Source organism: Lepidochelys olivacea, assembly GCF_965140295.1.
Source record: "Lepidochelys olivacea isolate rLepOli2 genome assembly, chromosome: 6".
NCBI lineage: Eukaryota > Metazoa > Chordata > Testudines > Cheloniidae > Lepidochelys > Lepidochelys olivacea.
In genome coordinates this window covers 97,431,603-97,448,074 of record NC_140416.1, presented here as the reverse complement: position 1 = coordinate 97,448,074, position 16,472 = coordinate 97,431,603, and the positions used below count along the sequence as shown (strand labels likewise).

The 16,472-nt window shown below is 42.9% G+C and overlaps 1 protein-coding gene across 5 annotated transcripts in view; it reads left to right on the top strand.

Annotated features, from left to right (window-relative positions):
• The first annotated feature begins 4,999 nt into the window (after positions 1-4,999).
• The window catches only part of NRDE2 (NRDE-2, necessary for RNA interference, domain containing), a 70,431-nt gene continuing 58,958 nt past the window's right edge, over positions 5,000-16,472 (top strand). For all 5 annotated transcript variants that reach the window (XR_014712095.1, XR_014712096.1, XR_014712097.1 and 2 more), the window contains exon 1: positions 5,000-5,149. Coding sequence is in view for 2 of the 5 variants with exons in the window: in XM_084631486.1 (XP_084487612.1) it covers positions 5,071-5,149 (79 nt within the window). In the remaining 3 variants the exon portion in view is untranslated. The remainder of the gene's footprint in view (positions 5,150-16,472) is intronic.

Below are 16,472 nucleotides of genomic sequence, written 5' to 3'. Positions count from 1 at the left end.
GGGTGCTAAGCAGAAAACTGCTTAGCCAACCCTCTCACTGCAGCTCCAATTAAGGGAGGTGAATTGGAGCTGGGTAGATCACCTGGCCGATTGGGGAAGCTGCAACAGCTGCTGCCTCATCAGGCTGGGGCTGGATAAAAGCCCCAGGGGAAGGAAGCCAGGGGAGGAGCTGGAAAGGCAGTGAGGGGAAGCAGGGAGCAATAGCTTGCCCCCTCTCTCCGGTTGGTGGACTGTAAGAAGGGGACTATGTGTATGGTGGAAAGGTGGTGGGAACACAACCTGTAAATAAAAGCACCAAGGTCTCTGTGTGACTTTCTCAGCCCAGCGGGGGCAGGAGCCAGGAGGGCCCTGCAGGGACCCCATTACAGACCATTTCAACCCCTAGTGTGGACATACATATTGGTCAGTCTTATTCCCCTTCCCATGCTGGAATAAGATATATTAATATAAGCATCTTTTTTGCACGTATAACTGCAATCACACTAGAATGATTGAACTTTGGGGTGTAGACAAGGCCTCAGAAGGAGAACAGGATGGAAGCCTGCTGGACTGCCCTGTAGGAGAAGTTGGCTGGGGGTAATGTTATTGGAGAGAAGAGAGAAGAACTTGTGTTATTGTGGGTTTTGCAGGTCTCATGCTGCAAGGGAGTGTATATAAATACACCCAACTATCCCCCCAGCTATGTGGGTAAAATTACTCCATTGAAGAAAACATTTCTATTCTTCCTGATACAGCTCCCAACTATTTGTGATTTTGTAGATTCTTACAATACGTACATAGTAGGGAGTTACATGATTATCTGATTTCTGGCTTCTACCCTGTTAAATATTGCCCTTAATCAAAATGGTTGCCATCTTCCATTATTGTCAGACAGATGTAATGTTAACAAGTTACTTAAAATTTCTGTGGAATGAAGAGGCTACATAGCTTATTTGATTAACAAGAGGCAGACAGAAACACATTCATACTATACATAGGTGTCATGAGGGATTTGATGACTTGCTAAAAATGAAACCATAACGAAAAGCTTACCTCCCTATGAAGCTGAAGGTGACAGCAGTGCTAATACATATTACTCCTGAGTCTCTGAAATCTCAAAGGTTTTTATGTCAACAGTTCCTGGGGTCAGATATAACTATAGCGGAGATTAAAAATCCGACTCAGGCTCTTTCTGTAGTAGTTGGGAGGAGTGCTGAACCTGATGGGCTTCCTGAGAAAACTGATTTTCAAACACCCTCTTATTAGTGTAGGCCTAACCTGAGATAAGTAACTTGACATAAGTGAGACCTTGTTTCTCAGTGGGCATGACTGAGAAGGGAATGGAAGATTAAGCTGTAAATAAGGCCGTAACAAGCCTTAGGCTGCAGTCAAGCTAGCTAAGATAAGCAGGAATACCGTGGTACTTGGGACAATGGACAAGATAAATCTGGAATGCAGCCATCATGAACAGCACAAGGACAGAGCATACTGTACAGAGATTGGTTCCTGAACAGTAATCAAGTGAATCATATGATGCAATGTATAGTTGGGAATGCAGATGTTAGTAAAGATAAAAATACAAAAAAGTTTTGCTGTGTAACTTTGGATTTGTGCTGTACCCTGCATCATCCACGTGTCTGAGTTTGGCCAGCCTGGGTGCAGTGTTGTTGTATGCCAGGGATTGGCAACCTTTGGCATGCGGCCCTTCAGGGAAATCTGCTGGCGGGCCGGGACGGTTTGTTTACCTGCAGCATCGCAGGTTCGGCCGATTGCAGCTCCCACTGGCCGTGGTTTGCTGTTCCATGTCAATCGGGGCTGTGGGAAGCGGCGCAGGCCGAGGGATGTGCTCACTTTAAGCATGTGAGCAATCCCACTGAATTCAATGGGAACATGTGCAGGCTTGGATTTAGATATAGAGTGACCAGATGTCCCAATATTACAGGCTTGTCTTGGTTATGCAACCTATTAGCACCCCACATAACTTCCCGTCCCCTCCCCTCACGATTTTTCACACTTGCTATCTGGTCATCCTATCTTGGTATTGTTGGGGACACTGGGGCATGGCCACTAGGTAACTCGAGGGGATGGAAGACCACGAGTGTCGATGAAGCCCCCTCGCACTAGGCCCAGGTGTCCATAGCCTCCCCCCCCTCCTGCCTGGAGGCACTCGCAGCAGCTCTGCGTACTAGGCCCAAGTGTCCTTGGCCCCCCCGCCTGGAGGCACACACAGCAGTTATGCTGAGAATCTGCAACAGTATGTTGCAGAGTCAGACTGCCTGAAACTAAGCAAGGCCAAACAGGGGAGATATGGAAGAACAATGCTGAATAAAGCAGCTTTATGTATAGTTTAACAAATAATACAGAGAATCAGGGAACTAGCTGGGAACTGGATTGGCTGGCTATATGGATACTTAGGGCAGCTTGCTATTGGATAAGTATGCTGGGAAAAAGGATGTATAAAAGCCTGTGTAACTTCCTGCTCTGTTGTGCAGGATTTGAGATTTTATTCTCCCTGTACCTTTTTGCAGCTGCAAATAAACTTTTCTGCTTCTCCACCCCGTTGTGATTATTGGGTGTAGCACACCGGGTAACGAACCACTCAAGCTGTTGTTCAGCCTCTCGGCACTGGGTGCCGGCAACAGTATCACCAAATAAACTGAGATGCAAAGACAGGGTGTCCTTGCATGACTCATTGACAGACTCAGATCCAAAGAGAGAGAGAGGTATGTTTGCAGTATAGTGTTTTAAAAGGTTTTAAAAATATCATATTGCAAAAAAATCTTTTTCAAAAACATTTGTCATTTGGATTCAGTGTGAGCTAAGTTTTAAAAATAAAAAACACAAAACACATAAAAATCTATATCAAAAGTTTTGCTGTTAAGATCTCTGTGCTGCTGGAATGTGTTTTTCAGGGGACCAATTAAAAGTGCCATTGGAATCAGTTAGATTTATAAGGATCTCAAGTAGTTATGTGGAAAAGATAAATTAGGCTTGATTAGAAGACTCTCCCCTCCATGAATGAGAGACCTGGGGCAGGGCAGATCTGAATGGGCAGTCTTTTCCTCTCCCAATGAGACACTTGAGGGCAGGTCTTGATGAAGAAGCCCTACCCTCTTCTAAGGAGTAAAACACCATAGGGGAGACTCAGCCCTAAATGGGGGTGTCTTTCCCTCAAACAGTGAGTTTTCTCATCTCTCTCCCAATGAATGAGGAGACCTGCAGTGGATCGTAACTAAATGGCTGCAAGTTGAAGCTAGACAAATTCAGACTGGAAATAAGATGTACCATTTTTAACAGAGTAATTAACCACTGGTTTATTTACCATGGGGTTGTAATGGATTCTCCATCCCTGACAATTTTTAAATCAAGACTGGGTGATTTTCTGAAAGATCTGGTCTAGGAATAATTTTGGGGAAGGTCTATGGCCTGTGTTATACAGGCCACAGTAGATGATCACAATGGTCCCTTCTGGGCTTGGAATCTGTGAATGAGCAAGTCTTTTCTGACCACTCCACAGAGAGGTGGTGGTGAAAGAGCTGAAGGAGAAAAAGAGTCATGTTCTCCTGCCCTACCAAATAAGTGAGAAGAAAACTAGAAGGGGGTGTCAGATCTCATCAGAATAGAATATTCTCCCTCTATCCCATAAATAGGTGGCGATTGGGAGGGGACACCACAAGTATGAATAGGGTTTGCTCTAGTGTTGCCAATTTTCTAGTCGCACGAAATGGAACACCCTAGTCCCGCCCTTTCCCCAAGGCCCCGCCCCTTCCCACTCCCTTCCCCAAGGCCCTGCCCTCTGCTCATTTCATTCCCCCTCCCTCGGTGACTTGCTCTCCCCCACCCTCACTCACTTTCACTGGGCTGGGGCAGGGGGTTGAGGTGTGGGGGGGTGAGGGCTCCAGCTGGGTGTGTGGGCTCTGGGGTGGGGCTGGGCATGAGAGGTTTGGAGTGCAGGAGGGGGCTCCAGGCTGGGGGTGTGTGTGGAGATTTGGAATGTAGGAGGGGGCTGCAGGTTGAGGCAGAGGATTGGGGTGCAGGAGGGGGTGAGGGCTCTGGGGTGGGGCCAGGGATGAGGGGTTCAGGGTGTGGGAGGAGGCTCTGGGGTGGGGCAGAGGGTTGAATTGCTGGGGGGTGAGGGCTCTGGGGTGGGGCCAGGGATGAGAGGTTTGGGATGCAGGAGGGGGCTCCGGGTTTGTGGGGGCTCAGGGCTGGGGCAGGGGGTTGAGGTGCGGGCTTACCTCAGGCGGCTCCCAGTCAGTGGTGCAGCAGGGCTAAGGCAGGCTCCCTGCCTGTCCTGGCTCTGTGTTATATCCTGGAAGCAGCCAGCGGATCTGGGTCCTTGGTGTGGGGGGCCAGGAGGCTCCACACACTGCTCTAGCCCACAGGCACCGTCCCACCCCAGCTCCCATTGGCTGGTGTGGAGCAGGTGCTTGGGACAGCGCACAGAGCCCCATGGACCCTGTGCCTAGGAGCTGGACCTGCTGGCCACTTGTGGGGTGCAATGTGGTGCCAGCCACGACATGTAGGGACTAGCCTGCCTTAGCCCCGCAGACCAGACTTCTAATGACTTGGTCAGTGGTGCTGACCGGAGCCACAAGGGTCCCTTTTCGACCAGGTGTTCTGGTAAAAAACCGGACACATGGTCACCCTCGTTTGCTTCCCCTCTGCACCTATGAGCCAGAGAAGAACTGCAGGGACAGGTGTGTGGAGACTGCACATTCATATATCAAAATAGAGCTTTTTATCCAGGCACTTAAGTGTTTTCCTAAGCAGCAGTACCCCACGGTGTGTGGAGTGGAGTCAGGGCTGAAGAGGGGAATTTCTCTCTCCAACACTGAGAGAGCCCCAGAGGGTGTCAGGCCTAAACTGTTGAGCAAACTCCTCCCTCTCCCAAAATCCAGTGGCGGGGAAGCGATTGGACGATCGCGAGGAGACTGCCCAGGCGTCTTCCCCCCGACGCCATTTTGGGAGCAGGAGCAGGCAGGACTACATTTCCCAGCATGCTGGGGCAGCGAGCAGCGCCATCTTGCCTCGTTGGGGTGGCCGGGGTCTCCTTGGGAAGCCAGAGGGGAGGAAGGTGTGGTTCAGCCCATGGCTCTTTTCCCGGCCTTTGCCGGCGCCGCAGAGCCCGGGGAGACGCCAGCCAGCGGTAGCGAGGGCTCCAGGAGAGGTAACGTCCTCCTAGGGGGCCGACATCAGCGGCCTAGTGCTCTGCCAGCCCCGGTCCCTCTGCTCACGCCCCCCTCCACCTAGAAACCCTGCTGGGTCTCCTGCTCCCCATAGAGACCCCTCCCCGCCCAGCGCTCCCCTCGCAGCAACCCCCCGGTGCCAGCCCTGCACACACGCTCCCTCCAAGGGGCGGCCCCGCTTCTGCTGCTCCGTGCGTGGAGGTGGGTGCCGGGCCCGGGCCCCTGAGGGGACGGCGAAAGCGGCGGCATCAGATACACGCAGGTGCCTGCTGCCCACGTGTGGGGGTGTCAGTTATGCCCGGCTGTCAAGGTGGCCCCCGTTTTATGCCCTGCAGTTGGTACCCGTGAGCGCACTTACTGAGCTGTAATACGCGGGTTTGCAGTGAGGCTACTGCTGGAAAGAAGCTGGCGTGTGAGAAGGCTACCAATCCTCTGGCACACCTCCCCCTAACTTGTGACTGCGCTGGGGGTATGGCGATCTAAAAACACCATGAACTTTGCCGATTTTCAGGCCCTCCCCTCGGGGTACACATCTGTTCCCCTCTGTTCTTTGTCCAGGTTGTGTTAACTTTGGACAAAGATGGTCTTTATTCCGTTTACCCAGGTCCACAACACAAATATAGTTTTATCTACAGAAACTATCATTTTTGTAAAAAGAAAAGGAGGACTTGTGGCACCTTAGAGACTAACAAATTTATTTGAGCATAAGCTTTCGTGAGCTACAGCTCACTTCATCGGATGCATTCAGTGGAAAATTGGTTAGTCTCTAAGGTGCCACAAGTACTCCTTTTCTTTTTGCGAATACAGACTAACACGGCTGCTACTCTGAAACCTATAATTTTTGTGTGAGACAGTAAGATGATTGCAGAGAGAACCTAAAATAGTGACACCTGCAATTTTTTCCACGGGAGCCCGCCCTCCTGTGTTATACAGTAGTGCAGGGATCGGCAACCTTTGGCACGCAGGCTGGTTTGTTTACCTGCCGCATCTGCATGTTCGGCCGATCGCAGCTCCCACTGGCTGCGGTTCACCCCTCCAGGCCAATGGGGGCTGCAGGAAGTGGCGCGGGTCGAGGGATGTGTTGGGGGGCTTACTAGGGCGGGCTGCATACTAAAGGTTGCTGATCCCTGCAGTAGCGGTTCTCAACCTTTTTCTTTCTGAAACCCACCCAACATGCTAGAAAAACTCAGTGGTCCACTTGTGCCACAACAATTGTTTTTTCTGCATATCCAGGAGATTAAAAGCCAAGCCGGCATTAGGGGTAGCAAGCAGGGTAATTGTCTGGGCACCATGGCGCAGGGGGCTTTGCAAAGCTAAGTTGCTCAGGATTCAGCCCTGGGCATTGGGGCTCTGCTTTCTGCCCCAGATCCCAGCAACTCTAACCCCGTCCTGCGCTTTTGTTTATTTTGGCTGACCCCCTGAAATCTGCTCGCTGCCCCCCTTGGGGCCTTGGACCTCTGTCTGAGAACTGCTGTTATACACCATGCTGTGCTTCCACTAGATGGTACTGTAACTTTTGGTGCTGCCCTCACAATGAGGGGACTTTTTAGCCACATTGGGGGACCTTGTTGGGTAATGAAACCTGGACAGGATGTATGGTACTGGTTAAAGTCCCAGTCCTGCAAATTACAATGCATGGGAAGACCTCTGTGCCCATGTGGAGATCCAGTAGGGTTTTTCATGGGTGCAGGGCTCTGCCCACACATTGTAACTTGCAGGATTGTGACCTTCGCTTAACCTTACTGTGTATGGACCTCATGTCCCCACAACAATCTTTCGTTTTATAGAGTTGAAGGCATATAGAACAAGAGGTTGAGACTGAAATTCAGATTTGGATTCTCTTTTTTAGCACTATTTCTAGACCACAATTTTGTCCACAAGTAATTTTTTAAAGAAATCATTCATTTTAGAAATATTGACACTTTAAGAGGGAATCGTTCAATTACATTGCACTTTCTGCTGTATTTTCTTTTGGTTTTTAACCCCTCCTAATTCTGAAAATTGAGTACAAATATTTTAGCTATATTTCAACCTAAGAAGCTCAGTGCTAATTCATTTTTTGTGTCTGAGCTTGGAGAGGTAGAGATAGAAAGTGATTAGCAAACTAACACATCATTACTTTTCCAGAATTTGTGGAAATATCTTCTATAAATTATCAGCTTCCACTAATTAACAGATTGAGCATATTTTAGTAATGTTATAAAACATTAAATATTAAACAGAAATAACTGTTATACCACCATAAACTGTGATCCCATCAAATTTCACAAATTTAATAGAATAAAATGAATACTTGTCTGAGAACTAGGTACTGTAGAATGTGGTGGTGATGAAAGATGGCACTCTTTCCTTGGAGCCAGTGTCCTTCCTGGGTGTAGGGGCCATTGTGCTGCTGAATGTGTCATTTTTTAGATGATACATAAAACTGAGGTGCTCTTTGTGATCATTTAATATCTCTATGCATTTTTTTTTTTGTAAGAGCTGGGGTATTAACTCTGGTACTCTGGCCAGATTTCATTTTGGGTAATTGCATTCTGCCTACCTATGCTTTCCCCTCTGTTTTATTTGGATTTTGATAGTTTGACTTCCTGTCTGAAACTTTTGCTGTGCCATTTTGTACTCTAGAGGGCACTGCGATTTAGTGGTGAGTGAAGTGAAGGGATGTTATGAGGTTTAATTAGGACCCAATTCTGCAGAAGTTTACTACTAAACATACTGCTTACTAATGTGAGCAGCCCCTTGATGGCAGTCTGTAGTACTTATAAGATTGGGCCTGTATGTTATAATGTGCCTTAAGATCCTCCAGTGAAAGGTGCTTTAAAAATGAAAAGTATCACTAGGTCCCACAATTTGTGCTAGAACCAGACTTATAGATGTTTGCAAAGCAAAAAAGCTTGATTTGAGATTCTTGAACATTGACTCTGCTGTCAGGTACTGGGAGGTTTTTTCAGGTGGGAAGGGTAGAAAGAGTCTAATGCATTATCTTTCTGGTGTTATGCCCATGAACATGGAAAACAATAGGAAAAAATAAATTTTAACACAAATTATACAGACCAACAATATGCCAGGTGTTTTAAAAAGTTGTATTAAAGTGAAGTCCCTTCCTTGAAAACCGTACAATTTTAGGTTAATGATGATGAGATATGAGGAATTAAAAGCGGTTCAAATATTTGTTCCCAGCCCAGTATTTCACTGGAGATTATTTACAAGTAGGCTTTAACTAGGTACGTGTTATGTAATGGAATAGTTGTTTAATTCTCCCCAAAGTATTAGAGCATGGTTTACCATTTTGTACAGAATAGCAAGAGAATTTTTAACATCTGGCTGGTATAAATGATGATTTAGGGGGCATCTATGCAAGTACATTGATTGTACCGGGGATGGAGTTGGAGTTTCTACCATGATTCTACAAGTTTAAAACACAATTTGGTCTTGTCTACGCAGGCAAGATTGAGCTGTGGACATAGTCAAGGAATTAATATGTTTATATAATCATTTCTAAAGGTCAAATTGCCTTTGATAAAAGGTCCTGTTACTGGAATCCCAGTGGAGGCCAACTGAGGTCACTCAATTAGGGTGAACTGCAAAGAATGAGGCAGTCAATCCCCAAAGCTGGTGGATATTTCAATACTTAGATTTACACAAAACAGCTTCTTTATTACCTCACTGATTGCCCAGAAACACAGTTCCCTTAAAGTAACCCGCCTCAGACCTCCATCCAGGTATCCAAGTCAACTAAGATGAAGATTTCTGAAAATCTTATTTCATCATATAGAAGAAAAGGTTCTACCAATCCCAAAGGATCAGACACATTACCTCCCAGGTTAATGAATATTCCAGATTTTACCCAAATATACATTTCCTGCTAATTCTTATTAAGTAAACTAAAATTTATTAAAAAAGAAAAGCGAGTATAGGTTAAAAGATCAATATACATATATACATGAGTTCAATTCTTGAGGCTCAGAGACATAGCAGAGATGGTGAGCTTTGTAGTTGTAAAGAGTTCTTTTAGAGTTTAGTCCATAGGTTATAGTCCAGTATCACATCCAGGGTGTACCGGGTTAACTGCTGTCTCATCTTGTGACTCAAACTTCCTCTGATGAAGCTTAAGCAGATCTGAGATAAACAGGATCAGGACCCAAAGAACTTTTATACAATTTCAAGTCTTCTTTGACAAGTCGGAGTCCCTCAGGGAACAATAGGAATTAGGCTGACTTTGAAGGAGGTCCATCACGGGTACTTAGCTATACAAATTAACATAAGGCAATCGCCTGTTCCTCCACCATTCATAGATGATTTGATATATATTTCAAAGAGAGATGAATACAGCGATGTCCCATGTTTACAATGAATGTAAATGCTAGGATGTTCTTTTGATCTCTGAATTATCAGAATACAGCATAGACAGGGACTGTTGATTACATTGTTGACCACTACCTATATATATATGTAAGCACACAAAACCACAAACATTATCTCCCCACATGTCTTTAAGGGTTGAATTTGAGTCATTTATTTTGCAGGATGTTTAACCTTTTCTGGCCATGAGTCACAGGCCCTAAAATGGGAATGTAAAGAATCAGAAACTGAACGATACCTGTGTCCTTTTACTTTTGTGAGCAATCCCATTGATTTTAGTGGGTGCCTTCACCTGTTCTAGGTATAACAGATCCTTCCAGTTAAAGTTCATTTCAGGTTCATGTTTTAAATGTTTTAGATCTGCTGTATTTGGAATGTTTGTTAATAATGGCTCACAGTGAGAATGCTACCTTTTTTATATTTTTCCCTAATTTTTTTGGACAGTCATCTTGAGAAATACACATGAAAAGGGAATATCAATTTCTTTTTTCTTTCCATTTTTTGTTTTTAGAGTGTGGGTCTCACCCTTTGAGCAATTTTTTAAATTTAGAAATATTAGATTTGATAACAATCTTCCACCCTCCCAAAGTGAGATGGTTTCCCTATTCCCTCCCATCTACTGAGCTTTGGTTGCACCCTTCACCCAAACTGACTGAGTAATGGATTAAGTACATTTTTGTTCCTACAGTCAATCAGTTTCCTCACTGTTTCTCTGATGACTTCTGCTTGTGATGTCATCACAACAGCTCACCAACCTCTTTCCAAACAGGAAATAGTGTTTAAAAAATGATCTATTAATGTTTTGTTTATATTAAAATCCTTTGATTTAGGGATTTACCTGACCTGATGTTCCTTCATTTAAAATGTTCTCACCACACCTAATGCTTGAGCGTATAATTCTACTGATTTCTGCAAAGAAATAAACTTGAACTGAAATAACTAAAGCAGTTTTGATTTGAAATCGCATTTTCATTCCTATTGTTGTAATCACAGACTGGCACAAAAAAATAAAATAAATAATTAAATTTGTTTTAATTTGCAATTTTAGTGCAAATTTGTGTGTTGACCAGCCCTATGCTTTTTTGTGGTTTCTATCCATTGCTGCCTTTTTTTAGTTCTCTGTGCACTGGCATCAAGAGTGATGTAGTCAATAACGTAAACAGTTCAGGGAACAGTGTTTGTAATTAACTAATTCAGAGGTAAAGAGACCCTCATGCATTGTTATTTTACGGTTTTAAGACTCAGATTTTCAGCGGTACAGCGCACCTACAACTCCCATTGTAGTCACGAGGAGCAATGGTCCCTAAAAATCAGGCCCCATATAACAGAATGGAGGGACGGTATCCCTAGCCTCTGTTTTCCAGAAGCTGGGAATGGGCGGTAGGGGATGGATCACTTGATGATTACCAGTTCTATTTATTCCCTCAGGACACTTGGCATTGGCCACTTTTGGAAGACAGGATACTGGGCTAGATGGGCCTTTGGTCTGACCCTGTATTGCTGTTCTTATGTTCTAATAATAAGATTGGTAATGCAAAAATATTTTTCCCCTTATTGGGGTACTTTTACCATTTTACATCTCAAATGGTTTTATTGTAAACTATCACTTAGCACCTATCCACGTTATTTGTTTAAGGGCCTGATTCTGTACCTATTCTAGTCAGTGACACAGATTTCCTTCACTTCAGTGGTGGTAAGATGCCTTATTTGTTTAGGAAGAATTTCTGAGGCACTGTTGTTTAACAGATTAGGAGTTGGAACACCTGGGTTCTGAACGTTGTATCAACAGTCTCTGACTTTGGACATATCACTTAGCTTCACTATGCCATTTGTAAAATGAAGCTAGTACTTTATATAATGCAAATGATCAGAACACTTTCTACTATTAAGTACAAAGTATTATTGTCAATATTTAAAATTAAAATCAGACATGAAATGTAAAAGTATTTACTGTGCAGTAATTACTTTTTATACAAACTTATGAAAAGTATTTCAGCCAAAATAAATAATGACTCAATAGTGAGTTATTACATATTTTATTATGTAGGTAAGCAATAATTTATTAATAAGGGAAGCTGTGTGGTTATACAGAAGACCTGTAATTCTCAAGTACATTGTTAGGCATATGGCCAAAAATATAAATGTGTTCAAAATATCCCGTGGGATAGGTGTAATGATTTTAAGGAGGGTGAACTGACTTATTTCCAGTCTTGTGCTGTTATGCCACATAGCTGCACAACTAGAATCTTTACCAGTCGATCAGTTTTCTCTTTCATTATGTTCATCTGGGTAATATTGCACAAGTCAAAATAGGCACTTTACAGATTCTACTGTGTGTTTGTGTGAACAAATAAATAATGAAAAGGTCATATACATGAAGGACCAAATCATTAAAATTCTGTAAATCCAGAATAATACCGTTGAAGTCAGTGCAGTTATTCTGGATTACACAAGTATAAATGAGATCAGAGTATGACCAAGGGATCAAACAACTTTTTGGGGCAGTTCCTATCTCCCTCCCCCCACTTTCCCAGAAACAAAAGCACCCCAAAAGCACATGGAAAGAACATTGATGTTATGGCAGAAGTTGATAAGAGCAGTTCCTATTTATGAATATGTATTTCAGTGATAAAAATTAGGAAATAAGGCTGTCTTTTTTTCCAGCACACTGTGTGGCATCGACTTAATTACTGCTTTAGGTCCTCATTATGCAATTGTGATGAGTGTATGTTGAAGTTCCATGGATCTTGAATGTAGAAAGACTGCAGGACTAGCCCAGAATCAACCACTCTTGATATTTCCTGGAAAACATAGGGACTGCAGCTTGAGCCTGAACGTGTACTCTATATTTTTGTAGCCCTGCAGCTTGACCCCTGCAAGTCCGAGTCAGTTGACCAGGGCCAGCTGTGGCTGCGTTGCGTGTCTTTTATCACAGCGTAGACATGCCCTAAGAAGCATTCTCTTTAGAGTTAGTTCTTCTTATATATCAGTTCTGAAGTACTTCAGTTACAGGGACTGTGTAAGACAATACTTCAGCCTGTGAAATTCCTTGTGTCAAGGTTCCTTCCCTACTCTGAACTCTAGGGTACGGATGTGGGGACCTGCATGAAAACCTCCTAAGCTTATTTTTACCAGCTTAGGTTAAAACTTCCCAAAGGTACAAACTATTTTACCTTTTGCCCTTGGACTTTATTGCTGCCACTACCAAGTGTCTAACAAATATATAACAGGGAAAGAGCCCGCTTGGAAACGTCTTTCCCCCCAAAATCCTCCCAAATCCTACACCCCCCTTCCTGGGGAAGGCTTGATAAAAATCCTCACCAATTTGCATAGGTGAACACAGACCCAAACCCTTGGATCTTAAGAACAATGAAAAAGCAATCAGGTTCTTAAAAGAAGAATTTTAATAGAAGACAAAGTAAAAGAATCATCTCTATAAAATCAGGATGGTAAATACCTTACAGAGTAATCAGTTCAAAACATAGAGAATCCCTCTCGGCAAAACCTTAAGTTACAAAAAAAAACCCCAGAAAAACGGGATTATACATTCCATTCAGCACAGCTTATTTTATCAGCCATTTAAACAAAACAGAATCTAACGCATATCTAGCTAGATTACTTACTAAGTTCTAAGACTCCATTCCTTTCCTGTTCCCAGTAAAAGCATCAAACAGACAGAGAGAACCTTTGTTTCTCCCCCACCTCCAGGTTTGAAAGTATCTTGTCTCCTCATTGGTCATTGTGGTCAGGTGCCAGCGAGGTTATCCTAGCTTCTTAACCCTTTACAGGTGAAAGGGTTTTTCCTCTGGCCAGGAGGGATTTTAAAGGCGTTTACCCTTCCCTTTATATTTATGACACCTTGTTTCCTACCTGGCTTGAGTAACATTGTTGATGGCTGAGTCAAATATCTTTAAAGGTCACTTACATGGAAATTTTCCAACATATGTCCCACCAGAGTGGATTGATTTAAATCAACTTTCAATTTGTACTTCATTTTTTTCTAAAGAAAGATTCTTTCTTATTGGTTGATATAACCATTAAAACGTTGATTAATAGCTAAATAGATCCTTTACACTAGGTTTGGTGCATTTTTTGCTTCCTAGGAGGGTATGCTATAACTATATGCATTTATTTAAGCAATTATATAGTGTAGTGTTATGATTGAGCTTTGGGGGCACTCCCAAATAATAAACTTATATGGATATGGTATTTGTAGTGTATATAGGCCTATTGGGTATATAGGTATAGTATGTATATATACATATGACACCACCTCGTATCCAAGCATAATAATCCTTTTCCAATCTGGTGGTGTAGTCTGACTGTTTTACTTTGGTACCGTAGATAGCAACAGATCCCTATTTGGGCAGTTACAGTTGCTACCTAGTAGTAGGTTGAGTGTTTTGAAATACTGGGATAGGCATTATTATTACAGTATGTCCCACAGTGCTATGTATATAAAAAGTAAAACAGAAATTTGGAGTAGTGACATTACAAATGAGGCCTTTATATATAATTTCTTGTAATTAGCTACAGTACTGTCCATCCATGATGTATGTTACCCTTACTGCTGGTTGTCACCCTCTGGGATAAGCTTTGCTGGGCAGGAAACTGGAGTGGCTAGCTTCTGTGTTCCATTCATTGCATTGCTATGTGATTTACCAGTAGCTGACATAGATTCAGTTGTTTCTTATAGCTGCTGTCTTCCAGATAACCTACTGAATGGACAGTAACCAATTTATCCAACATTGCTGTGTCAGGATTTAGTATTGGTACTCAGACACTGAACAAGATTGTTTTGAATAACATGTGCCTCAGTTAGGATGCAATGTTACTGATCCAAATTATGACTGGTACTAACAGGGAATTTGTTTACACAATTTATAGTTTCTATGTAACTTAATGATTAATTTTACCAATATGTTTTTTCCTTGGTGCCGTTCATTTGTTAATTTTTACTAGTGTGTTGGTTAAACATCTTTGCAAAGTTATTCACATTGTAAATGCTGTACAGCAATAATACAATACAGCAGTAATACTGCAATAATACAGTTGCTTTTACACAATAGCCAAATTCAAATTAAATGACAGTTTAACCTGGTCTAGCTAGTGATTTCTAGCCGATTGCCAATTTAATTGTTCATATATGGTAGACTGAGGTGTAGTTGACCAGTCTCTTACTTATAAAGCACTTCATTTTTCTTTTCTTGGGGCTTCCTTCACTGTACACTGATATCGTCTGGTGTTTTTGTGGTGTGATATCTTCTGGTGTCTTTGGTCTGTGGGATGCAACCTTAAACAGCTAGTTAGTGAACATAATAAAGTTTTTTTTGTTTTGTTTTTACATTTCTTCTTGTTTTCAGTAACCCAAATTTAATACACTTATTAACTTAGTGTGTTTACAGTGTAATAGAGACCAAGTCTTTTATAACAAAGCTATACTTTTGCAGTTGTATAGACATTCATTTTTCACTTGAGGTGCATTAGTAATATTTAATACTAAATGTAATACTTAACTTCTAAAATAGATGCTCACAATCTTCTGTGAGAAGGTGTAATGCTTTTCCCTGCTGAGCACTCTGTTTTACAAAAGAGTTAGTAACATAATTTTTACCAAGCTTTTTAGAGTTAATTTGCTTGTAATACCAATTCCACTTTTAACTATTTAGAATCATCAACTTTAACAACCACTACCTAACAAAAAAGAAGAGTATATAACAATTAAACCAAAATACATTTTAAATGCAAGTTCATGCAAACACTTTGAGGGTTCATGCAACACTTATGACACTTTATTGCAGGGGTGGGCAAACTTTTTGGCCTGAGGGTCACGTCTGGGAATAGAAATTGTATGGCGGGCCATGAATGCTCACAAAATTGGGGTTGGGGTGTAGGAGGGAGTGAGGGCTCTGGTTGGGGGTGCAGGCTCCGGGGTGCGGCCAGAAACGAGGAGTTCAGGTGCAGGAGGGGGCTCTGGGCTGGGGAGGGTGGGGCAGGGGGTTGGGACGCAGGGGGAGGCTCAGGGGTGCAGGCTCTGGGCGCCGCTTACCTCAAGCGGCTCCTGGAAGCAGCAGCATGTCCTTTCTCCAGCTCCTGTGCGGAGGTTCATCCAGGCAGCTCTGCCCTGTCCACAGGCACCACCCCTGCAGGTCCCATTGGCCGCAGTTCAATGGGAGCTGCAGGGGCGGTGCCTGGGGCGGGGGCAGCATGCAGAGCAGAGCCGTCTGGCTGCCCCTTCATGTAGGAGCTGGAGCGGGGCATGCCGCTGCTTCCGGGAGCTGTGTGGAGTGGCCTCCGACCCTGCTCTCTGGCTGGAGCGGGGCAAGCCCCGGACCCCACTCCCCAGCAGGAGCTCGAGGTCCAGATTTGCCCACCCCTGCTTTATTGTGTTTGGGAGCCAAAGGTGGAAACCTGTTGAAATTGTTTGGTTAGCTTTATGCATAAATTATTATTTATGACATTCTTATAACTATATTTAAAAGTGCAAACAAGTTTATCAATTATAAACGCAAACAAGAAATCGATATTTTGTTAATATTATCTTAACCCTTAGATTTTTTTTCTTTGAATAAAAAATAACCCTCTCCCAAAACTGGGATTAATAAAAGAGAATTCTTTTTGTTTGCAGTTGCATTATTTGTTGAGGCATATATTTATAACTGAAACCTTCTTAAATTTTGGAAAAAATAGTATAATATTATGATGGACCCCAACCATAATATTAAAATAATGTGGTACCATTTATATTTTTAAAAAAAGGTTATAAGGCATTAAGAATTTAGTTATTAAAACAATGCATTTAAAACAAAATCAAGCAGATAAAAGCGTTAAACACTTAAATAAGCAAGTTATTACCTTTTTATTTAAAACTTTTAATAAACATTGATAAAAATTCATATCATTTGCCAAATTTGTGTTATTAATTTAGTAATTTAACTTAAG